Source organism: Nomascus leucogenys, chromosome 13 (genome assembly GCF_006542625.1).
Source record: "Nomascus leucogenys isolate Asia chromosome 13, Asia_NLE_v1, whole genome shotgun sequence".
Classification (NCBI taxonomy): Eukaryota; Metazoa; Chordata; class Mammalia; order Primates; family Hylobatidae; genus Nomascus; species Nomascus leucogenys.
Genome location: NC_044393.1, coordinates 78,974,557 through 79,000,856, shown reverse-complemented (window position 1 = coordinate 79,000,856; position 26,300 = coordinate 78,974,557). Strand labels below are relative to the sequence as shown.

At 39.4% G+C, this 26,300-nt stretch overlaps 1 protein-coding gene across 2 annotated transcripts in view; it reads right to left on the bottom strand.

The window, feature by feature from the left end:
- KLHDC10 (kelch domain containing 10) overlaps nucleotides 1-26,300 on the bottom strand; it is a 65,499-nt gene that overhangs the window by 32,583 nt on the left and 6,616 nt on the right. Inside the window, exon 2 of one of the 2 annotated variants that reach the window (XM_003261327.2) lies at nucleotides 7,539-7,625. The exons of the other annotated variant lie outside the window; for it this stretch is intronic. Coding sequence (XP_003261375.1) covers nucleotides 7,539-7,625 — 87 coding nt within the window. The remainder of the gene's footprint in view (nucleotides 1-7,538; nucleotides 7,626-26,300) is intronic. 2 annotated transcript variants of the gene reach the window in all.

Sequence of the window (26,300 nt, the reverse complement as noted above, 5' to 3'; positions counted from 1 at the left end):
TTAAGCCTCTTACATACATTCTCTCATTGAACTGTCTTTTTTGAACTTGATTTGTAGAAATGTTATATATGCTTGCAATAAGGATCCTGACTTTTCACCCTATGTATTTCTGTATTATTTGAATTTTTCTTTTAGTAAGTAGATAATATTACACCTGTAAATTTTAAAACAAAAAATTCTAGGACCTTTAGTACAACTCTCAATTTGTTTAATTTTAGTTACAGAATGTTATACAGCTGACCCTTGAACAAAATGAGTATGAACTGCACAAGTCTATTTATATGCAGATTTTCCTCTGCCTCTGCCACTCCTGAGACAGCAAGCCCAAGTCCTCCTTTTCCTCTTCCTCCTCAGCTTTCTCAGTGTAAAGAAAATAAGGATGAAGACCTTTGTGATGATTCACTTCCACTTAATGAATGGTAAGTGTATTTTGTTTTTCTTATAATTTTTTTTTTTTTGAGATGGAGTCTTGCTCTGTTGCCCAGGCTGGAGTGCAGTGGTGCAACCTTGGCTCACTGCAACCTCCGCCTCCTGGGTTTAAGCGATTCTCCTGCCTCAGCCTCCTGAGTAGCTGGGATTACAGATGCCCACCACCATGCCTGGCTAATTTTTGTATTTTTAGTAGAGAGGGGGTTTCGTCATGTTGGCCAGACTGGTCTCAAACTCCTGACCTCATGATCCACCCGCCTCAGCCTCCCAAAGTGCTGGGATTACAGGCATAAGCTACCACTCCTGGCTTGGATTTTTCATTTTACCAGAGTACATCTTCAAGTAATTTTATCAAAATGGGGTATGTCACAAACTTTCAGAAATCTTATTTTGACCCCCCCCACTTAAACATTAGTGAGGCTGGGTACAGAATTCTGTCTTGAGAATAATTTCCCCTCAGAACACTGAAGGCATTTATCTTCTAGCAAACCATGCTGCAGGTGAGAAATCCATGCCAGTCTGATTTTCAGTTTTGAGTCTATGTAACTTGTTTTGTACCTCTGAAATAGTAAGTACTTTAGTAACGTATAGGGAGGTACTTTTTGTTGGTTTGTTTTTGCATTTTTTCCTGTTTGGTCCTTGGCGTGCCCTTTATACGTGAAAACTCAGATTTTTTTTTTTTTGAGTCTTGCTCTGTCACCCAGGCTGGAGTGCAGTGACGTGATCTCGGCTCACTGCAACCTCTGCCTCCCGGGTTCAAGCAATTCTCTGCCTCAGCCTCCCGAGTAGCGAGGATTACAGGCACCTGCCACCATGCCTGGCTAATTTTTTCGTATTTTTAGCAGAGACAGGGTTTCACCATCTTGGCCAGGTTGGTCTTGAACTCCTGACCTTGTGATTCACCCGCCTCGGCCTCCCAAAGTGCTGGGATTACAGGTGTGAGCCACTGTGCCTGGCGAAAACTCAGATTTTTAAATTTTCTCCCTTCCATTGTCTGATCTTTCCTTCTGTAACTCCTGTGAAATGGGTACTTGATCACTCAGATCTATCCTCAAAGGATAAATTTTCCTCATGTACCTTCTATCTGTAGGTCTTCTTTATAGTCTGCAAATTTCCTCTATTTTATTTTTATGAAAAGTAACTGGTCTTAAGTGTATTGTTTAACCCTCCAACTGAGTTTTAATTTCAGCAATCAATTCTTCAACATAAAACTAATTCATTAATCATTACTTTTTATCCATGGAAGCATGTTTTGTTTTGTTTTGTTTTGAGACAGAGTCTCGCTCTGTTGTCCAGGCTGGAGTGCAATGGCGCAATCTCGTCTCACTGCAACCTTTGCCTCCCAGGTTCAAGTGATTCTCATGCCTCAGCCTCCTGAATAGCTAGGATTACAGGCGTGTGCCACCATGCCCTGCTAACTTTAGTATTTTTAGAAGAGATGGGGCTTCACCATGTTGGTTGGCCAGGCTGGTCTTGAACTGGCCTCAAGTGATCCACCTATCTTGGCCTCCCAAAGTGCTGGGATTACAGGCGTGAGCCACCACGCCTAGCCAGGAAGCTGTTTTTTTAAATTTATGGATCTAATTCACTCTTGGCTCTGTAAAGATACATTCTGTGATTAGAACTTCCTCAAGTTCCACTCTATTTCATTATCTCTGTTTCTACCATAGGCAGCTGTTTTGTTTATTTTAGTCTCTTCTAAGTCTAGTTTCCCTCAAATGTATGGTGAGCCTTTATCACCTACTCATATTAATAAATGAAGGACTACATTGGTTAGTTATTATATGAAATATGTGTTTCCTACACAGTTGTATTAATCTGCCTCCAAAACCCAAATATGGAAGGTCTGTCTGAGTGTGGGTCTCTGCAGGTAAGTGACACACTGACAGACAGGCTTCCCTTTACAAGTGGAGAAAAAGAAAGCAGTTTGACCTTATTATTGCCAAAATTGGCAGGCTATATTTTGACAGTATTGTCCTTTAATGCATGTGGATCCTTGATAGAGCTCCTCTTCTTGTTCTCCTCTCATTCCACTCTCCTCATCCATCTACTACAGAAGTCCATTCGCTAAGGCTCTGATTTGTGCACTCTTCCTCCAGTCTTTTCTTCGTTTTTTTTTTTTTTTTTTTTTTTAAGAGGGAGTCTCGCTCTGTCACCCAGGCTGGAGTGCAGTGGCACGATCTCAGCTCACTGCAACCTCTGCCTCCTGGGTTCAAGCAATTCTCCTGCCTCAGCCTCCCGAGCAGCTGGGATTACAGGTGACCACCACCACAGCCAGCTAACTTTTTTGGATTTTTAGTAGAGACAGGGTTTCACCAGGTTGGCCAGGCTGGTCTTGATCTCCTGACATCGTGATCCACCCATCTCAGCCTCCCAAAGTGCTGGGATTACAGGCATGAGCCACCGTGCCCGGCCTTCTTCCTCCAGTCTTAATTCATGCTCACAATCCCTGCCCGATCCTCCCCAAGGCAAATCTTCCACTTTCCTTGAAATGTTCTCATGACTTTATCCTGGAACTAATGCCATTGCTAGGGCACTTTATATGAAGGGAGAGAAGGAGTAGGGGAAGTAACTGTTTTCAAGGCAATTCTTTCATTACCTGCCCTGATATTCCACTTTCCCCCAAAACTGCTCCACCTTCCTATACTTGCCACTTCTATGCTTAGAGTTTAAGAAAAGAGCCCTACTAAGACACTCTCTGACTTCCACCATGCAACAGGAGCATCTATTCTGGGCTGCATTTTATTCTGTGCTGGTTCCTCCATCAATATAATTCCAATTGTTTTCTAGTACCCTAAAATTTCTAAAAACTTCTGGCATTCTAATAATAACAATAATGATAGCTAACACTAATTCAACATTTGCTATATGTAAAGAAACTCTCCTAAGTGCTCTGTACATACTGTCTCTCTTGATCTTCACAGTAACTCTAGGAAGTAGATACTATTATCATCATTCTAATTTTACAGATGAGGCAACTGAGGCAAAAAAAAGAATAAGCAACTTGCCCATGGTCATACAGTTGCTAAATGGCAGAGCCTGGATTCAGACACAAGTAATCTAGTTTCAAAGTCTCCCTTTTCTGTTTTTTTTTTTTAATTACAATGATTTATTCTTTGTCTTATGTCTGTTTTGTCATTTCCAATGACATCTGAGAAGTAGGGAAAGGTAAATGGGTATGTTAAGTCTGCCATTTTATAATAAAACCCATTGTTTTCATTACACCATTACTGTTTTCACTACACCACAATTTTAATTGGTAGAAATATGTTTTACAGAAGATGTAGGACCTAGCGAAGGAATCTAGTGACAGAAAATGGGCCCTATGAAACTGTCTACAATCTGAACAAAGAGAGGTGATACAAAGAATTCCAAAATATGAGGCTTGAAAGTGGCTATTTCAAAAGTATAGATAAGTTAAAAACAAATGAAGAAACAAACAAGCAAAACCACACAACCTATTGAAGCATTAAACAATAGAATTTTCATGTTCTCAACAATTCATTAGTTCACTGTCACCAATACCAGAGAGAAGTTGAGAACATAATAAAATGTTAGTCCCATCCTATTTTCTGACAGTGGCCTTTACAATACTTTAATTCAAGGTCAAATACATATGATATACCTGCTACATGCACTATGCTACAAACTGGCATAAAGATATGAAAGGCACTGTCCCACTGTCCCTGCCCTTACAGAGCTTACAGTCTAATGAGAGGCACAGACAAGTAAACAACTACAATTCAGTGCAATAAGTGCTATGATATAGGTAGGTACACGGAGGGTGCCATCAGAACAAAGAGGGGAGAGGCCTGCCAAGGAAGTTTCCCTGGAAATACTCTTGGACTGAGTGTTAAAGGATATGCTATTAATGCTATTATTGGTTGTTCTGGAGAGACTAAACTGAATTTATTATCCTTTGCCTAAAATCTACATCTAACTAATTTCACTTCCACTTCCTTATATGTCAAATCAATTCTCTACTTTTTTTTTTTTTAATGAGACAGGGCCTTGCTCTTTCACCCAGGCTGGAATGCAGTGGCATGATTATAGCTCACTGCAGCCTCGAACTCCTAGGTGCAAGCAATCCTCCTGCCTCAGCCTCCCGAGTAGCTTGGACTACAGGCATGCCCCCACCACACCTGGCTAATTGTACGTGTGTGCGTGTGTGTGTATGTAGAGAGACAGGGCTTCACTCTGCTAGGATTGCAGGTGTAGGCCACCATGCCCGGCCCCTACTCTCCATTCCTATTACAACTACCCTCATTTCAGTCTCCATCATTTTGCACACTGATAACTATAATAATCTCATAATTAGCCTTTAATTAAATTTCTTCACTAGCTAAAAAACCAAATCTGATCCTGAAAACTCCACTTGGGTGGTGCCCACTTGATCTGGGCCCTCTCCAGCCTCTTTTGTCCATTCCTTTCCCACTGTGCTGAACTTTCTCTAGATCTCTAAAAACACCATGTCCTGTTTTGCCTAAATGCCTTTACTCAAGCTGCCTGATCCCCATGGTTTGAGAGGATCCAACCCTCCGCTGCTGACACCTACTCAGCCTTTAAGCACATCCGTTCTGATGTCATCCTCATGGCCACTCCTCTGTCACCCTCCTTCAGCCAAGTTGAATCAGATACCTCTCCTGTGTGCTCCCATAGCATGCTACCTCATCAGAACACTTACTACAAACAATTATACTCAAATTATTCTGTAATTGTCTGTTTACCTGATTCTCTATTACTTAGATCATCAGGCTAGCACAGCACATAGGAAGCAATCAAGAAATACTGAAAGAATGAAAGAATGAACGAACGAACAAACGAAGAGACTTAAGCCTGTGAAAGTTGATGAGACAACTAAAGGAGATAATGGAGAGGACAGAATGCTGGAACAATACCCACTTTGAGAGGGCAGGAAGAAAGAAGCTAGTGAAGGAAACAGAATGAACAATCAAAGAGGTAGGAAGAAAACATCTAGAACTATACAGTAAAGCAACCCAAAAAAAGAAAAATTTAAGAAGGGCAAGTAGTCAACAGCCTCAAACACTACATAGAGGTTAAAGAAGGTGAGAACTAAAAGGCCACTAGTGATCCTGATGTTGCTGATGCTGAGTTAACTCCCACCTCAATTCTAGCACTGCCAGGGGCCACCTTTCGCAACCACTGATTGAGGCTATTGAGGGCTTACAAATAACCAATAGTATAAAACTTACCTGTGCAATCTTTTTTCTCCACAATCAAAAAATTGAAAAACAAACACCATACAAAAGAAAATAAAATCCCCATCATACAGATACAACCTGTTATGTCACTATTTGTTTTTTATGTTTATATGTTTTATATCATTGTTATTATGTTGAATTATATAGCCTAAACAATTCCTTAATTATGCTTATATTTAGTAGGTATAATTAATTATATTAATATAACTAAAATGAAGTTTAATTTATGCTTTATTCAGCCCAGGTTAGATTTCTCATTGGAAATTGGTAAATTAGTATTCTAATGTATAAATAGAAAAAAGAAAAAATGCTATAGAATTAGACATGCCTGCTTGGCCATGTGTGTACAATGGCTTTCCTGCCATATAATACAAAAATCACCCAATTTTTTTCTTTTTTTTGAGAAAAGTCTCACTCTATCGCTCAGGCTGGAATGCAGTGGTGCAATCATGGCTCACTGCAACCTCCGCCTCCTGGGCTCAAGTGATCCTCCCACCTCAGCCTCCCACGTAGCTGGGACTATAAGTGTGCACCACCATGCCCAGCTAATTTTTGTATTTTTTACAGAGACAGGGTTTCAGCGTGTTGTCCAGGCTGGTCTTGAACTCCTGGGCTCAAGCAATCTGCCCACCTTGGCCTCCCAAAGAGCTAGGATTACAGGTATGAGCCACCCAGCCTGGCCCTTAATTTTTACTAACAAAATTTACTCATGCTAAAAGGTGGTACACCATCTTAAGGACCTTATCTTGACCCATTTTATGGTTGATTTTATGCATGCTCTGGAGCTCGGGTGCCAAAAATAGGTTAGGAACTAGATATAGAAACATCTATAGCAGATGCAGGATTTTTTCCTAGGTTAAAAAAAAAAAAAAAACTCCAGTTAAAATTAGATACACTGGGTTGTAAATAATTTAATACAGTCTAAATTACAACATTAAGTATGCTTGTGTTATAATTTGTTGTATCTAGAAAAATAGTGTGAACGAGAGTTTTCAACCCTCTTTTGAGATTTTCTTTTTTCACTACGGAGTATGTATTAGTACAAAAAATAAAAAGTAGAAGGAATGCAACATTTCTAAAAGTAAAAACTGCTAGGTCAAAGGGTATGAATATTTCTAAGGTTTTTAATACATATTACCAAACTAGTTTCAGAAAAGCTGTATAAAATTTACACGTCCTTCAATAGATGAGCTTTATCTTCCCATACCCTTGCCAACATTGGGTATTCTTATTTTTGGTCTTTGCTCATCTAATAGGTAAAAACATCGTATTGTTTTAATTGTTGTGTTTATAATAATAGTAAAAATAAATACTTGTTCATAATTATTGGCACTTCTTTTTAACAAATTGATAATTGTATATCCTTTTACCTATTTTTCTAGTAGGCATTTGTTTTTAACCTATTGGTTTATAAGAACTCTTTATATATTCATATTACCCCTTTGTTACAAATAATTCTCTTTTTTATCTTTTAATATATGACATTTGACATAAGAGACTTTTTATTTTATACCATTACATAATCTTTTATTTCTTCCTTAGAAGCATATTTAGAAAATTCTTTCCCACATCCATATTTTATAGATTATTCACTCAAAATTCTTTCTAATATGGCTACTGTGGAATACCATTTATATCAGTGAGATGATTTATCTCTACCATCTAATAATACACTAAGTGATTCTAACTCCCTGAAACTTACAATTGCAATCCCAACAGTGGCCAACAAGAAACAGGTTTAAAATTAAGTTCTAGATTTTTCTTATTCCAATTGTTTCATTAGCTGTTTAGATGATTTTTAAAAACCAGAGTTTTGAGTTTAGAAAATTCATTCAAAGTTCCCTTTAACCCATACGAAGCACAGATCTCTTGCTAGTTATCACCCACCTCTCAAAAACCTGTTAGGGATCCTTATGATGGGACAGGACTGAATGAAGCGCCTCCTAACTGGGTCCCATCGTATTTTCTTCTTACCTGTTACCACAATTATCAGCAATAAGTCAGACACATACAACACATGGCAAATAATACATAGTTACTGTAGTTATAAAGACAGAAAAACAGGAAACAAAACAATACTTGAATACAGAAAGAAAGTGATGTAAAGTACCATTTAACCCTGTTTTGGAAGTCAAAATTAAATTAACATATAAGCAGTGATGAAGGTTTTCAACTCTTACACCCAAAAGAATACAATTTTGTGCACCGTTTTTGGGAATTCTGGTTCAATAGTATGTGCACTCAATAATCACCAATGCCATCTTGTGGCAAAAATTCACCAGGAGCTTTATGAACAGATTAGAAACGATGACATTTTTAAGTCAGTTAATTTCAAAATGGAGCTCTGAAACTAATTGGACATAACAGAGGCTCCTGTTCTCTTCAAGGTTATATTAATTGTATGGTTAAGAAGATAAAGCAATGGGCACCATTCTTTAAGTATGAAATAAGCTGACTCTACTATAATTAAATTTTAAAACAGCAACCAAATTAAACAAACATTTAATATCTTGGCACTTCCATGGGAGAAGGGAGGGAAGGGACTCATCTGCCTTCCCAGGAAGCAAATTACCTCCATGTTAACCCCAATTAAAATATGTTTTCTTATAAAATAGAATAAAAACCTAATTAAATTAATGGAACTATTATGGGGTAATTATCTCTTTTCCCAAAGTTTTGATAGCTCCCAAAGATAGCTCTTATTGACAGTAAAAACAATTAACACTTGCATAATGTTTAGGGTTTACAAAGAGCTTTCACATATATTACCTCATATAATTCTCACAACAATCCTGTATTGATTCAACAATCATTTTATTAAGCATCTGCTATGCCTGGAGCCCTATGCTAGGACCTGAGATTGCAAAACAAGGACACGACTCCTGCTCTTCGGAGCCCATGGTCTCATGAGGAAGACAGATGTGTAAACAAATAATTACATTACAGTGAAGGAACTGCTGTAACAGGAGCTACCAAAACACTTTGAAGAAGATAGTGTCATCATAATTTTTCAAGCAAGGAAGCTAAAGGAAAATTAAATGACTTAATGCCAGAGCCAGGATTCAAGCGAGGCCTTCTGACTCTAAAAACTTGCCTCTTTCCACTACACCATATTTTATCCTGTCTTAAATTCCTAGAAAAAGAACAGTTTTTATTTTTGGCAACTGGAAATATATATTCAGATGTCCATCAGCAGGGTCTAGTTTGCTTACTACAGAACTTGTACATAGAGATATACAAATTCTGTATAATGAAATGGCATCACCTGCACATTTGCACTTAATTTTGTAGAGAATACAGACTTATGGAAAAGGAGAATAATTATTTATTTTGCAAAATGATTTATCTTTTAATATTCCAAGTCTTTTAAATCAGTGATTCTCAAATGCTGGTCTACAGACCACTGCTAGGCTAAGGTGAAGATTCACCAGTCCAACACAAAATGAGAAAATATGGACAAGGCAATAAGTTTTTCAAAAAGCTAAAATGTTCCATTTAAAGGCCTGCTCTTTTTTCAGAGATTAGAACCTTTTTGTTGTTAAATATTCTTTACTTTATGAAATGATGCTGATAAGAAAATTGTAGTTGGTTTTCTTTTTAATATTCTTTTGTGGAAAAACTGAAAATTTGCAAGCCCATATCTACTCTAAATATACATATATGGATAAATATAAGTATATATATATTTTTAATGTACAGGTTTATGACATTCAACAGTCTAGAGAACCATTGTTTTAAATCAATACAGTATGTGTTGAGATGACTCCAGAGTCCAAAACTGTAAACCACACTGTCAAAGGATACATTAAATATATAAGAAACTTCCCTTGCCCTTAAGTTTACATTCTAATTAGGGAGACAAGACAGACACATAAAACAATTAGCAATACAAGACAGAATATAACAAGTGATTAGCTTAAAATTCGACATTTTTATGTATCAAAAGCGTTAAAATGTACATACCCTTTGACCCAGCTATTCCACTTCTAGGAATCTATTCCTAAAGAAACAATCATAGATGCATGGAAAGATGTATGGACAAAGATATTAACTACGGTATTATTTATAATGGTAAAAAATTAGAAACACTTTCAATGTCCAATGATAGGGGATGGTTAAGTATGCTAAATAAACATACTTAAATATGCTCATATTCTACACACCACTGAAGAGTATATACAAAACTATTTATTAACATGACAAAACATTCACAATATATTGCAAATGAAAAATACAATGTACAAAATAGTATTAAAGTATGATATCATTTTAGTAAAGAAAAAAGTATTTTTATATATTCAGAAAAAATACAGGAAAGATTACATCAAATTAATGTATTTGACTATAGTTATCTTTGGATGATGGTTCTAATGAATTATTTTTGTTTTTTCCCCGTTATGATGGTCTTTATTTTCCAAGCTCTCTGAGTAGGCATTACTTTCAGACTGGAAGAAAAACAATACTGTATTATTTTAATTTTTTAAAAAAGTGATTAGAAAAAAATACTGGAAAGAAACATACCAAAGTCTTAACACTGGTTATGATTGGGCTTGAGGTTATTACCCCTTTTATGTTATCCATAAATTCTATGATATATGATTTTATAATGGAAAAATATAAAAAACTACTTTGGAGTAACACTGAGGGAATAACATTAAAAATTACCAAACCGGGCCTGGCGTGGTGGCTCATGCCTGAAATCCCAGCGCTTTACGAGGCCAAGGCGGGCAGATCACTTGAGGCCAGGAGTTTGAGACCAGCCTGGCCAACATGCCAAAACCCCATCTCTACTAAAAATATATAAAAATTAGTCAGGCTTGGTGGCAGGTGCCTGTAAACCCAGCTACTCAGGAGGCTGAGACAGGAGAATCACTGGAACCCAAGAGGCGGAGGTTGCAGTGAGCTGATACCGTGCCACTGAACTCCACCCTGGGTGACAGAGCGAGACTCTGTCTCAAAAACAAAAACAAACAAAAATAATTAACAAACCCAAAATGTAATAACCCTTTTTATGTCTTCTCAGGGCTTCTATCAAACATCTTTGGCATGTCTCTCTCTCAGCAACCAGCATAAGTCTGTATGCATAGACTCCTGTTGACTCTGTGGAGGTTATTCAATCAAGGCAGGCACTGACTTCAAAACCCGTTTTATTCTTTCACCCAAAGAGCAGAAAAAAGAGAAACCAGCAACAGTGTGACGCCAACACAAATGTATTTCTTAAATTTTTAAATAAATGTATGCCTCTCCAGTTTCATATAAATATATTACTGGTCTGAACTTTTATTCATTGAAGTTTTAATTTTTATATATTCAAAGTGCCAACCTTCCTAAGTGATAGCTTCAACTCTTCAAAACAAAAATATAGGCCGGGTGTGGTGGCTCACGCCTGTACTCCCAGCACTTTGGAAGGCTGAGATGTGCAGATCACTTCGAGACCAGCCTGGCCAACATGGTGAAACCCCGTCTCTACTAAAATACAAAAAAATTAGCTGGGCATGGTGTCATGTGCCTGTAGTCCTGGCTACTCGGGAGGCTGAGGCAGGAGAACTGCTTGAGCCCAGGAGGCGGAGGTGGCAGTAAGCCAAGATCACACCACTGCACTCCAGCCTGGGCGACAGAGTAAGACTCTGTCTCCAGAAAAATAATAATACTAACAATTTCTTCAATAATTTCATCAATATTTTATTTTTTGCTAGTTTTTAATTTTTTTCTCTTTTTTACTATGTTTACTTCGCTATAAATATAACAGTCATTGGCTGAATTAAGATGGTAGGCTGAGCACAGTGTGAGCAAGCTCACCTTCCCCTAAAATCTCCCAAATAACAAAAAAAGTCATTTAAAAAAAAAAAGACATAATTAAAAGAAAACAAGAAATGCCCTTAGTGGACTAATACTATGAGGAATCACTGGAAGATGAAAAGCAGATAGAACCGGACTAAAGAAGACACCACAGTCCTACACACCAAGAGCAGAGGACCAGGGCAAGTGGAGGGACCAACTCTTGGGGTCAACTAAGCCCCAAGGTAAAAGACAGCAGGAAGAAGTGAAACCATTTTAAACATTTACAGCCTAAGTGACTGGAGTGTAGCACAGAAGTTACATAGCAGATTAACCCCTCCCAGCCATTTACCTCTTTGAGTCAAGCATTATAGAATAGAGGTATTTGCTCCCAGATGGGAACAGTGGCAAAAACAACAAAGGTGTCACTCTCCAGCTAGAACAATGAGTGTGAACACTGGGATCAGAGAGAGAAGGTAGAACCCTGTGGGGATACTAACACCCAGGCAGAAGAGGGGACAGTCACACTGAAGGAGCCTGGCAACTAGTACACTTCATCTCATTGCTTATTCCATCCCTATCCACAATCTGTGGAGGCCTGCTGCAATAAACAGATGTAACACTCACAGCAAGGCTAACTAGGACTCACAGATAAAGATGATTGAGCATAAAACTAAGGCCCAAGCATGAAGAAGTATTATAGAAAAGTATATTAAAAAGTTAAGACACAAAAGAGAATTGAACAATATTAAAATTTCAACTACCTTTTTGTTTGTTTTGCCAAAATGAACAAGCTAATCCTATACTTCAGATGGAAAAAAGCAAAGAAACCCAGAATATCAAAACAATCTTGAAAAAGAAGTGAAAGTGAAAGAAGACTCATACTTCCTCATTTCAAAACTTTCTGCAAAGATACAGTATTCAAAAACTGTGGTACTGGCATATGGATGGACATACAGATTAAATGAATGAAATTGAGAGTCCAAAAGTAAACCCTAACATTTTTTGACAAGGGTGACAAGACTATTCAGTGGGGAATAGTCTTTTCAACAAATTGTCCTGGGACACTTGGATATAGTTTCACATTTAGAATTCTATACCTACTCCAACTGTTGCTTAAGAAGGAGAGTGAAATAAAGAAATTTTTTTATATGCAAGGACCCAAAAAGTTTGCTTCCTTCAGACTTCTGATGAAATACTCAAAGATATATAACTGGATTTTTTTTTTAAATTAATGCAAGAATAACAAACAAGGCCCAAGAAAAGAGTAAGCAGAGAAACCAGTAAAACCTTTAAATATGCACTGACTGGGGAAAAAAAATTACTAACATTCAAAACTATAACCTCAGATGCTATCAACAGGAATATTTATAAGGGTAGGAAGGGAGGCTGAGAGAAGGAAAACCAGAAGAACATTAAAGTATCTGTCTTATTCAGATGAAGGATATAGAAAATGACTAATATAGATATTGATGAAAAAATATAAATTGAAGTATTGTGTAAAAGATTTAAGAATACTAGCTGGCTTCACTGGTGAATTCCTCCAAACATTTAAGAGCCAATTGCCAAGTCAATTTGATATAAGTAACCAAATGTCTCATTCTAGAGAACCTGAAGACACATGTAAGAAGTCAGTTCTGATTTTCTAAAAATGAGACAGACTCGTTAACAGTAGTTGCCAAAGTGTTTTATCAAAACTGATCATGGTGGCAAGCATGCAGAGGAACTGGATGAGTTATACTTTGCTGGGAGGAATTTAAAATGATACACACATACTGAGAGACAGTATGGCAGTTTCCTACAAAACTAAACATATGCTTACCATACAACTCAACAATTACATTCTTGGCCATTTACCCCAGAGAAATGAAAACTTATGTCCACACAAAAACCTGTACACAAACGTTCCTAACAGCTTTATTCACAATAGCCAAAACATGGAAACAATCCCAATGTCCTTCAGTGAAATGAATGGTTAAACCTGTAGTACAACCATGAACTATTGATTCATGCAACCAATAGGAAAAAAAAAAGTAGTATCAAAAGGTTACATACTGTATGATTTTACTCACATAACATTCTTGAAATGACAAAATTTTAGAGAACAGATTAGTGGTCACCAGGGGTTTGCCAGGGAAGGTGGCTGTGGCCGTATCAGGGTATCACCAGGGAGCCTTGTGATAGAACTGTTCTGTATCTTGACTGTGGTGGCCACACGAATCTAACATGAAATAAAATTGTACAGAATATGATACACACACACACAAACACACACACACACACACACACGAGTACATGTAAAACTGATGAAATCTGAGTAAGGTCACTGGATTGTATCAATGTCAATTTCCTAGTTGTGTTATTGTACAATAGTAACAGGATGTTATCATTCCAAGAAATTGCCTGGGGAAGGGTATATGGATCTCTCAATATTATTTCCTTCCCTTCTTTTTTTTTTTTTTCTTTAAGATAGTCTTGCTCTGTCACCCAGGCTAGAGTGCAGTGGCATGATCTTGGCTCAATGTAACCTCCACCTCCTGGGCTCAAGCGATCCTCCTACCTCAGCCTCTCAAGTAGCTGGGACTACAGGTATGTGCCACCACACCTGGCTAATTTTTGTCTTTTTTGTAGAGATAGGGTCTCACCATGTTGCCCAGGCTGGTCTCAAACTCCTGGGCTCCAATGATTCGCCCACCTCAGTCTCCCAAGTGCTGGGATCACAGGTGTGAGCCACTGCACCCAGCCAATATTATTTCTTAAAACTGTAAATGAATCTTCAATTCTCAAAGTAAAAGGTATAAAAATTAAACAAAAACCAAAAGGAAGAAAAAAAGATGGTGCCAATATGGAATAGCTTACATTCAAAAATGATATATCTAAAACAATTATGAATATTTAACAATTAGAATTATTAGGCCGAGGCGGACAGATCACCTGAGGTCAGGTGTTCGAGACCAGCCCTAACATGGAGAAACTCCATCTCTACTAAAAAAAATACAAAATTAGCTGGGCGTGGTGGTGCATGCCTGTAATCCCAGCTACTTGGGAGGCTGAGGCAGGAGAATTGCTTGAACCTAGGAGGCAGAGGTTGCGGTGAGCCAATATCACGCCATTGCACTCCAGCCTGGGCAACAAGAGCGAAACTCCATCTCAAAAAAAAAAAATTAGAACTATTGAATCAGAGAAAATGATCCAAGAATTCTGACTTAGGTGGCTACAACATGTGGTACAGTCCTACTCCTATATAAATTCAGGATCTATAAAGAATTTCAAAAGAGAAGCAAATTAATACTGTATTTGGAATCGCTGCACAGTTGTACAGATTGCTTACTGCACAAGAGCTCCAGGCAAAGTGTCTAAGGAAGGCTAAATCCAGCCTTCACTCTATTCTCCAATGTACTCATGGGACTATGTCTACCTGGAAGAGGAATCCTTTTGAAATTTCACAATGGCATACTTTGAACTAACAGTGACCTACTTGTTAAGTAAATGACTTTCTTTTAAATTTAGGATAATCAACATTTATTATCTACTCTATGCCAAACACCTTTATATACTGAGTATCTACTCTATGCTTAGCACTTAAAAATACTCTTTTTTTTTGGCGGGGCGTGGGAGAAGTAGACACAGGGTCTAGCTATGTTGCCCAAGCTGGTCTTGAACTCCTGGACTCAAGAATCTTATCCTCCTGCTTCTGTCTCTCAATAGGGAGACAACAGGCATGTGCCATCACACCTGGCTCATTTTTGTTTATTTTGTAGAGATGGGGCCAGGGTTTCACCATGTTACCCAGGCTAGTCTCAAACTCCTGAGATTACAGACATGAGCCACCATGCCCAGCAGTCTTTTCAATTTTAACATTTTATGATTCTAAGAAGTTACAGACGGCCGGGCGCGGTGGCTCACGCTTGTAATCCCAGCACTTTGGGAGGCCGAGGCGGGCGGATCACGAGGTCAGGAGATCGACACCACGGTGAAACCCCGTCTCTACTAAAAATACAAAAAAATTAGCCGGGCGTGGTGGCAAGCGCCTGTACTCCCAGCTACTCGGAGAGGCTGAGGCAGGAGAATGGCATGAACCCGGGAGGCGGAGCTTGCAGCGAGCCGAGATCGCGCCACTGCACTCCAGCCTGGGGGAGAGAGCAAGACTCCGTCTCAAAAAAAAAAAAAAAAAAAGAAGTTATAGACAAGGAGAAAAATTTAAAAGATAAAAGTTCATTTTAAAATCTTATTTTTTTTTTACTGTACATGGTTTTTCTGTAAGATTTACCAAAAATCTTGCCTGCATTTGTACTTTACATGTATTGATGTGAATGTGCCTATCTTGTTATTAACTATAGCCAGAGATTGTTTTTCTTAATTGAGTATCACCTCCTTCCTTTTTATCTCCAGCAAAACTTCACTTAGAAAAATAAATTGAGGCCAGGGGCAGTGGCTCAGGCCTGTAATGCCAGCATTTTGGGAGGCCGAGGAAGGTGGATCACTTGAGGTCAGGAGTTCAAGACCAGCCTGGCCAACATGGTGAAATCCTGTCTTTACTAAAATAGCTGGGTGTGGTGGCGGGTCCCTGTAATCCCAGCTACTCGGGAGGCTGAGGCAGGAGAATCACTTGAACCTGGGAGGCAGAGGTTGCAGTGAGCCGAGATTGCGCCACTGCACTCCAGTTTGGGTCACAGAGTGAGACTGTCTCAAAAAAAAAAAAAAGAAAGAAAGAAAAAGAAAAACAAAAAACCAAACTAGAGAAGTGATCAATTTTGAAAGTGAAAACACGGCCGGGACTGGTGGCTCAAGTCTGTAATCCCAGCACTTTGGGAAGCTGGGGAAGGTGGGTCACTTGAGGTCAGGAGTTCGAGACCAGTCTGGCCAACATGGTAAAACCCCTGTCTCTACTAAAAATACAAAAATTAGCCATGTGTGGTGGTGCACGCCTGTAATCCCAGCTACTCAAGAGGCTGAGGCAGAAGAATTGCTTGAACCCAGGAGGCAGAGGTTGCAGTGAGCCAAGATTGCACCACTGCACCCCAGCCTGGGGACAGAGCCAGACTAAGTCTCAAAAAAAAAATGTGAAGACACAACTTTTCTTTATGAACTCACTTTCCCTTCTCTCAGGTCATTTTCTGTTGGCAAATGCAATGCCTTCCAAGAAATACCTAGATCTGACTGAAGGATATAAAAGCTTATATTGGACTAAATCCAGCAAAAAGCAAATAATAGTCAGTAATTAGCAAATTTTTAATATCTAATATCTGACATTTTTAAAGTTTCTTTAAAAAGTATAATATGGCCGGGCGCAGTGGCTCACACCTGTAATCCCAGCACTTTGTGAGGCCGAGGTGGGTGGATCACTTGAGGTCTGGAGTTCGAGACCAGGCCTAGCCAACATGGTGATACCCTGTCACTACTAAAAATACAAAAATTAGCCAGGCGTGGTGGTGAGCACCTGTAATCCCAGCTACTCGGGAGGCTGAGGCAGGAGAATCGCTTGAACCCAGGAGGTGGAGGTTGCAGTGAGCCGAGACTGTGCCATTGCACTCTAGCCTGGGCGACAAGAGCGAGACTCCATCTCAAAAGAAAAAAAAAAAAAGAAATTCCGTATTTCTGTTTTAGGTTTGTGCGTATGTGTGTGTTTTAAGGAATTTGTTTTATGTGACACCAAAATATTTGTGGTTAGCATTTGATCAATTACACATCTGACTGAAATTAATTGAGTTGACAGTTTGTTGATGAAACCATATGGCAGGAGCCACTATGGGTAAAAAGGGAAAAAACTCGAAAGAAAAAACACCATTCAACTCCAAAGATCACTTATCTCATTTTTTTGCGAGTCATAATACTTCTAATTTCCCTTCACTATCTAGTCTTATTATGTCTTATGACACTTTAATGCTCACATCCTAAAGCTTGGAACAAATTCAGGGACATATAGCAAATATAAAAGGGAAGAGCATGAGATTGGGCTGGATTCTAAATGCAGCAGGAAGCTACTGAAGGATTCTGATCTGTCAAGTAACATAACCATAGCTGTGCATTAGGAAGATTAATCTTGTTTAAATATAGAGAATGGGTTAGGAAAGTAAGACTAGGAATAGCAAAAAAACATTTTTAGTGTAGTCCAGTTTACAGCAGTGAGGACCTCAATTACAGTACTAGTAACAAGAAGAACTGGGAAGGACAGGAAGCAGAGGGCAGTGCAGCATGGTGCATGGACTTTAGAACCACATTGCCTGGGTCTAAATCCTAGCTCTGTCCCTTGCTAGCTGTATGTCCTTGGACAAGGTTTTGTCCTGGATACCCCAGCTTCCTTAACTATAAAAAAGGGGACAGCAATTGTATCTGTTCCCTTACTGGGTTATGAGTAAATGTTTATATAAATCCCTAGCTAATATTATTATAGGGATAAAACATAAGGATGTAAAAGACTAGCTGAATGGGAAAGTGGAGTAAAATAAGGGGATAAGTGTGAGTTTTTAAGTTCTACAACTTGAGGAAAACTTTAAAAACACAGATATTAAAAGGCAAATTAGCAATATTTATCATTATGCATTGCAGTGATGTTCTTAAATAACAGAAACCAGAAACAAGCTAAATATCCATCAACTGGGTGGCTGGTAAATTACAGCACATTCACACAACACAATACTTTCAGCCATGAAGAAGCATGAAATAAGTCTAAATGTGCTAACACAGAACAATCCCCAAAATATTTTTTTAAGTTAAAAAAAAGACAGATGCAGAAAGAATACTTTGTTGTTGCACTCTGTTGTAATATAAAGATAACATACACCTATATGCACATATATGCAAATTCTATTTCTGGAAAGACACACCAAAAACTCTAGGGAGATGATACTGCTAGGGAGATAGACTGCAAAATGAGGGATCTCAAGTGGAAGGGACACTTTCTCCTCTTGCATACTGTTTGATTTTACCAAGTTTATGTAATGCTTTTCCATTTAAAAAATTAATGAAAAAGACTTTTAGGAGGAAAGCTGCATGCATTCAATCATAGGAAATCATACTTAACATATTTTAAGTAAGCGTAACCTTTATGTGTTCTACAAGCTTGCCCAATACTGATACTGGTAAAAGTCTAATGATACGGAGTGTTCAAAACCACTTAAAAATTGGGCAGAAGACTATAGAACTCTTGAAAGTGGGAAGGAAAGAAGCAAAGAAGGTCAATAAAGTAGGAGGAAGACAAGGACTGCTTACTTTAAAAAGTAAGGGAATGGCCTTAAAAATAATTTGGGGAAAATAAAGCCTTAAAAAATATGCAGGCTAATAAAAATTAGGCTGCACCTCAAAATTCTAAGTAATTACGTCAATTTGTCATTTGAAATCCTTAATATATTTTCCAATGTTATAAATAGTTAACAGGTCAGTCCCCACTCAGCCCACAAAGGCCTACTATACCCTATAAGATTATAGTACTGTACTAATGGTAGTACAAAGTCCACCATTTTATTTTATTGTTGTTGTTGTTAATTTTTTTTTTTTTTTTTTTTTTTGAGAAAGAGTCTCACTCTGTCACCCAGGCTGGAGAGCAGTGGTGCAATGTCGGCTCACTGCAACCTCCACCTCCTGGGTTCAAGCAATTCTCATGTCTCAGCCTCCCAAGTAGCTGGGACTACAGGCCCAAGCCACCATGCCCGGCTGTTTTTTGTATTTTTAGTGGAGATGGGGTTTTGCCATGTTGACCAGACTGGTCTCGAACTCTTGACCTCAGGTGATCCACCCACCACAGCCTCCCAAAGTGCTGGGATTACAGGCAGGAGCCACTGCACCTGGCTGAGTCTACCATTTTAAAAACTTATCCTACTCAAGCTCTCAGGTACATCTGACAAGGTAACCTCTCCCTCCTTGAAACATGTTTTTCTCTTGACTCTTGTGAAACCAAGCAGTCTTGGTCTTCCTCCTACCTCACTGACCTTTGCTTGCTTCTCCTTTCCTTCTCACTTTCAAGAGTTATATAGTCTTCTGCCCAATTTTTTAAAATATTCTTCTTTTTTTTTTCCCTGAGATGGAGTCTTGCTCTGTCCTCCAAGCTGGAGTGCAGTGGCATGATCTCGGCTCACAGCAACTTCCACCTCCTGGGTTCATGCCACTCTCCTGCCTCAGCCTCCCTAGTAGCTGGAATTACAGGCACCCACCACCACACCCGGCTAATTTTTGTATTTTTAGCAGAGACAGGGTTTCACCATGTTGGCCAGGCTGGTCTCAAACTCCCAACCTCGTCTTGGCCTCCCAAGTGCTCGGATTACAGGCATGAGCCACTGCACCTGGCTAAAAATATTCTTTGGTGAGCTCATCCAGTCCAATGGCTTGCTAATAATTCCAAAAAACATTGTGAGCCTCACCATTTCCCTTGAGTTTGATTTTTTTAATGTAAAGATTACTTACTCTATATCCTTACTTGGAGATCAAATAGGCATCTCAAGCTTAACACTGCCAAAACAACACTCTTGATTTGCCCCCTACAATCCTGCTGCTTCAGATCTGTTTCATCACATTTGATGAGACTGTCATCTATCCAATTGCTCAAGACAAAAACTTAGGAGTCTTTTTTTTTTTTTTCAGAGTCTTGCTCTGTCAGCTAGACTGGAGTGCTGTGGTGCAATCACGACTCACTGCAACCTCCACCTCCTGGGTTCAAGCAATTCTTGTGCCTCAGCCTCCCGAGTAGCTGGGACTAAAGACACGCGCCACCATGCCCAGCTGATTTTTTATTTTTAGTAGAGATGGGGTTTCGCCATGTTGGCCAGGCTGGCCTCAAACTCCTGATCTCAAGTGATCCACCCACCTTGGCCTCCCAAAATGCTGGGACTACAGGCGTCAACCACCACATCTAGCCTTGTTAGCAATCATCTTGATTCTTCTCTCTCCTTCACACCTCACAGCAAATCCTATTAATGCTACTTTCAAAATACATCTCATATTCAACCACTTCCAACCACTGATATACCACCATACCCTAGTCCAAGCCACCATAATCTTTTTAGGAAAGTACTTCTATAGTCTTCTAAATGACCTCCCTGCATCCGTGTTACCATGTCCCATTGGCCATTCTCCAACCAGCAGCTAGAGGGAGCTTTAGAAAATAATAAATCATATCACATCACTCCTGTGCTTAAAATTACCCAATAATTACCCTTCAATTTTATAATAAAGATCAGAAATTCAGTTTTAGGCTTGCTGAGCTTCAGAAATACAAAGCATGTAATTGTAGATATGGAGAAAGCAAGGAAATGGCCCTCAAAAGAGATTTGGGCTGAAATTACAAAGTGGCATAACTTATTGGCATATGGATAGATATTGAAAATCACAGATTTGGAAGAGAACACCTCAAGTAAGTTGGAAAGAGAAGGGTGGGGACACAGAACCAAGAATTAAGAACTCTCATACATAAAGTCCTGGTAGAAGGGAAAGAGTTGACAAAGGTGACTAAGGATGAGGCCAGACACATAAACGGAAAACAAGACCTGACACCCAGGAAGCCAAAAGGGAAAAGGATGTTTAAAAATGAAGGGAGATCAAGGCAGATGGAGATTTTAAAATGTCCCTTTGACTTGACACACATAAGTCATTTGTGGGTTTGTTTGTTTTTGAGATGGAGTCTCACTGTCGCCCAGGCTGGAGTGCAGTAACGCAATCTCAGCTCACTACACCTCCATCTCCCGGGTTCAAGCGATTCTCCGGCCTCGGCCTCCCAAAGTGCTGGGATTAAAAGAGAGAATAGGAAAAAATGCTATATAGATTAAAGTATATATGGCTGGGTCTAAAAAGATGACTAGGAGAATGGCACTTTAGAAAGAAGAAATGGTATGTACAGAATCAAGCAACAGTGTAGCACAGGAAATTCCAAGTTTTTAAAAAATCTCTCCTCTCAACCTACCTTGTTTCACGAATTTAAGGCAACTAACTGATAATACTTCTGTATAGCTGAAATAGAAAATGAAAGACATAAAGAGGTAAAAAGGGACAAATAGAGTGAGGGTAAGGAAGAAGAATCAACAACACAATTTCTTATTGAATTGTGACCAATTCGATAAGAAATGAGTAAAAGGAAGGAATCTAATGTGATTCCCACATTTCTGGCTTGACTCACTAAATTGATGATATAGCCATTAAATTAGGATAAGGAGCACAGGATGAAGTAACAGGTTTGCCAGGAAAAAATGATGAAATTGTTTTTTGAAAATGTTGTATTTGAGGTACTCATCAGTCAGTTGGTAGAAACATCTAGAGGCTGTTGGCAAACAGGCCAGAGAGAGAGATGTGGGTTAGACATAGATGTAGGTTTGGTCAGGACATTAATGATATCTTACTAAGAGTAAGAAGGGGAAACAAAAGATATACTCTTGGATACCAATATTAAGTGGCAAATAAAGGAAAACTAATAGGAAGTTCAACAGATAAAAGAATAACTAAGAGCTCTGTAGGAAAAGGAACTTTAGTTAATTATGTATTCCTAGGGTCTAGCATAGGAGACAGTTAAAACCAAATTCTAGAGAAGCTGGGTAGGATGAAAACTAAGAGCTATCTACTGGAGTTAGCAATTAGGACCTTATTACCTTAGTAAAAGCACTTGAGTAGAACGATGGAGGCAGAAGTGAGGCTGCAAAAGACTGAAGAGAAGAAAAAAAAAGAAATTAAAATATAAACAACAGAGTCTATTCTTTCTGAAAGCCTGGCTGTAACAGAGAGAAGTAAAATAGGCCACCAGCTAGGAAAAAATCTAAAATGTTATTCATATGGTAAACTGAGGAGAAAGAGATTCCACCTAATAAAATAACAGAAAACATAAGCAAGGCTTGTGAGTAAAACATTTAAATATAGAACAGTTTTAAGAGAATCCCAAATTCCTACAGGTGATAAGTAATTATTTACACAGTATTAAATGAAACACTTGATAAAGAACTAAAAGGAAAGTAAAATATCAAAATGTTGATACAGCTGTCTTTAAGTGATTTTCTCCTTGTCTCAATTTTTCTACGTTTTCCAATTTTGGGGGTTTTTTTGAGGCAGGGTCTCACTCTGTTGCCCAGGCTAGAGTGCAGTGGCATGATCTCGGCTCACTATAGCCCCAACCTTTTGGGCTCAGACAATCCTCCTGCCTCAGCATCCCAAGTAGCTGGGATTAGCTGGGATTACAGGCATGTGCCCCCATAGCTGGCTAATACTGTTTATTTTTTGTAAAGACAAGGTCTCACTATGTTACCCATGCTGGTCTCAAACTCCTGGACTTAAGCCATTTGCCTGCCTTGGCCTTCCAAAGTGCTGGGATTATAGGTGTGAGCCACCACACCCAGCCCATTATCCAAATTTTAATTAATGAGTTTGTATTCCTTTTATATAGTGGCTGTGGTAGGGGGTGGGAGACAACAGCTTTTACAAAAACTAATGTCTCAAGTCCAGAAAAGAAAAGAGATTCTAGCTCTAGAAAGGCAGACAATAGAAAGAAATATAAACAGAGAACAGAAAAGAAATGGAAGGGAAAAATAAAACCAACACAGAAATGAAATCTTCATTGAAAGTAGCACAAAGGAGTACCAGACACTACTGAAAACATAGTAAGGGACATATTAATAGATGACAGAATTGAGAAAGGCAGGCAAAACATAAATGACCTGTGAAAACCCAAAACATTGTTGACATAAATTCAAGATCTAAATAAATGGAAATACAACATGTTCACAGACCTAGAAGACTTAACATTATCAAAATGCCGGGGGCAGTGGCTCACACCTGTAATCCCAGCACTTTGGGAGGCCGAGGTAGGTGGATTGCCTGAGCTCAGGAGTTCAAGACCAGCCTGGGCAACACGGTGAAACCCTGTCTCTACTAAAACACAAAAAATTAGCGGGGTGTGGCAGCGTGCGCCTATAATCCCAGCTACTGGGGAGGCTGAGACAGGAGAATCGCTTGAATCTGGGAGGGAGAGGTTGCAGTGAGCCAAGATCACGCCACTGCACTCCAGCCTGGGTGACAAGAGAGAGACTCCGTTTCAAAAATAAAAAACAACAAAAAAAATTTAAAACAGGCCAGGCGCGGTGGCTCATGCCTACAATCCCAGCACTTTGGGAGGCCGAGGCGGGTGGATCACGAGGTCAGGAGATGGAGACCATCCTGGCTAACACGGTGAAACCCCGTCTCTACTAAAAATACGAAAAATTAGCCGGGGGTAGTGGCGGGCGCCTATATTCCCAGCTACTCAGGAGGCTGAGGCAGGAGAATGGCGTGAACCCAGGGGGCAGAGTTTGCAGTGAGCCGAGATCACACCACTGCACTCCAGGCCTGGGTGACAGAGCGAGACTCCGTCTCAAAAAAAAAAAAAAAAAAAAGAAAACTGAAAGAAAAAAATTAATAAAAAAAAGAAAATAGTGGAACTAAGTTTTAAAAATCCAAGAGCCGGTTATGAACAAGAAAGGGCAAAGCCTCACATAATACAAAATAAGAAATGATAATGAGTAGTTGCAAACCCAGGAAATAATTGTTTAATCATAAAAGAATACCTTGGTCAATTCACACAAATAATTTTTAAAATCTGGATGAACTGGGTGATTTTCTAGGATAAATTATCAAAGCTACCCCCAAAAGATATAAATTGTAAGCAGCCAACTATCAAAGAATGATATAATTGGTCTGCACACGGTAGCTCACACCTATAATCCCAGCACTTTGGGAGGCCGAAGCGGGAGGATTGCTTGAGCTTGGGAATTCAAGACCAGCCTGGGCAACATTGAGACCCCACTGCTACAAAAAAAAATTTTTTTTAATTAGCCAGGTGTGGTGGTGTACACCTGTAGTCCCAGCTACTCAGGTGGCTGAGGAAGGAGGATCCCTTGAGCCCAGGAGGTTGAGGCTGCAGTGACCTATGATTGTGCCACTGCATTCCAGCCTGGGCAACAGTGTGAGACCCTGTCTCAAAAAAACTAAGAAGTATGATATAATTGGACAATATAATTGTCTAAGAGCTTCTTCTACCCCCTAAAAAAGAGGAGGTCCAAATGACTTCATGGGGAATTCAACAAAACCTTTAACTTCAATGCCATTTAACCACAGAGGGGAAAAAAATGCATAGAAAATCTTAATAGGAAAGCATTAAAAATATCCGATTAAAGTAAGGAATAGGACAAAGCTCCACTACTTATTGTTTAGTATTTTTGGAAAGTACTAGCCAAATCAATTGAACAAAATAAAAAAATACGTATCAAAAGTGAAAGGAGGGGCCAGGCACGGTGGCTCATGCCTGTAATCCCAGCACTTTGGGAGGCTGAGGAGGGTGGATCACGAGGTCAGGAGATCGAGACCATCCTGGCTAACACGGTGAAACCCCGTGTCTACTAACAATACAAAAAATTAGCCGGGTGTAGTGGCACACGCCTGTGGTCTCAGCTACTCAGGAGGCTGAGGCAGGAGAATGGCGTGAACCCGGGAGGCAGAGGTTGCAGTGAGCCAAGACTGTGGCATTGCACTCCAGCCTGGGCAACAGAGTGAGACTCTGTTTCAAAAAAAAAAAAAAAAAAAAAAAGTGAAAAGGAGGGCAAAGCGCGGAGGCTTATACCTATAATCCCGGGAGGCCAAGACAGAATGATCACTTGAGCCCAGGAATTTGAGATCAGCCTGGGCAACAGAGCAAGACTCCATCTCTATTTTATTTTATTTATTTATTTATTTTATTTTTGGAGACGGAGTCTTGCTCTGTCACCCAGGCTGAAGTGCAATAGCGCAATCTTTGCTCACTGCAACCTCCGCCTCCAGGGTTCAAGCAATTCTCCTGCCTCAGTCTCCTGAGCAGCTGGGACTACAGGCATGCACTACCACATCCGGCTAATTTTTGTGTGTGTGTTTTCAGTAGAGATGGGGTTTCACCATATTGGCCAAGCTGGTCTCAAACCCCTGACCTCAAGTGATCCACCCGCCTCAGCCTCCCAAAGTGCTGGGATTACAGGCATGAGCCAACACGCCGGGCCTATTTTTAAAAAAAGAAAAAAAAATGAAAAGGAGAAGACAAAATTATCATTATTCAGTAATGATATGATTATTTAGCTATACCTGTTATTCTCTAGAAAAACAACTGGAAAACTGTTATAGATAATATTAGAATTATTAACGTGGCTAGGTACAAAATTAATACTCGAAATTTAATAGCATTCTCATATTCAAACAACCACATAAAAGTTATAAAAGAAAGTAGAAACCCCGGCCGGGCGCGGTGGCTCACGTCTGTAATCTCAGCACTTTGGGAGGCCGAGGCGGGTGGATCACGAGGTCAGGAGATCGAGACCATCCTGGCTAACATGGTGAAACCCCATCTCTACTAAAACTACAAAAAATTAGCTGGGCGTGGTGGCAGGTGCCTGCAGTCCCAGCTACTTGGGAGGCTGAGGCAGGAGAATGGCGTGAACCCAGGAGGCGGAGCTTGCAGTGAGCCAAGATGGCACCACTGCACTCCAGCCTGGGTGACAAAGCGAGACTCCGTCTCAAAAAAAAAGAAAAAGAAAAAAGAAAGTAGTAGAAACCCCATTTACAATAGCAACAAACAAGATAAACACCAAGGAATAAACAGAATAAGAAATGTGAGACACCTATATGAAAAAAAAACAACTTTTTAATGTTGATAGATGCAAAACAATACTTGAATGACAATAAATACACGTACTGTTCTTTTTTTTTTTTTTTTTTTTTGAGATAGAGTCTTGTTCAGTCGCCCAGGCTGGAGTGCAGTGGCACAATCTTGGCTCACTGCAACCTCTGCCTCCCAGGTTCAAGGAATTCTCCTGCCTCAGCCTCCCCAGTAGCTGGGATTACAGGCACCTGCCACAAAGAACAGCACAGTTTTATATTTTCAGCAGAGATGGGGTTTCCCCA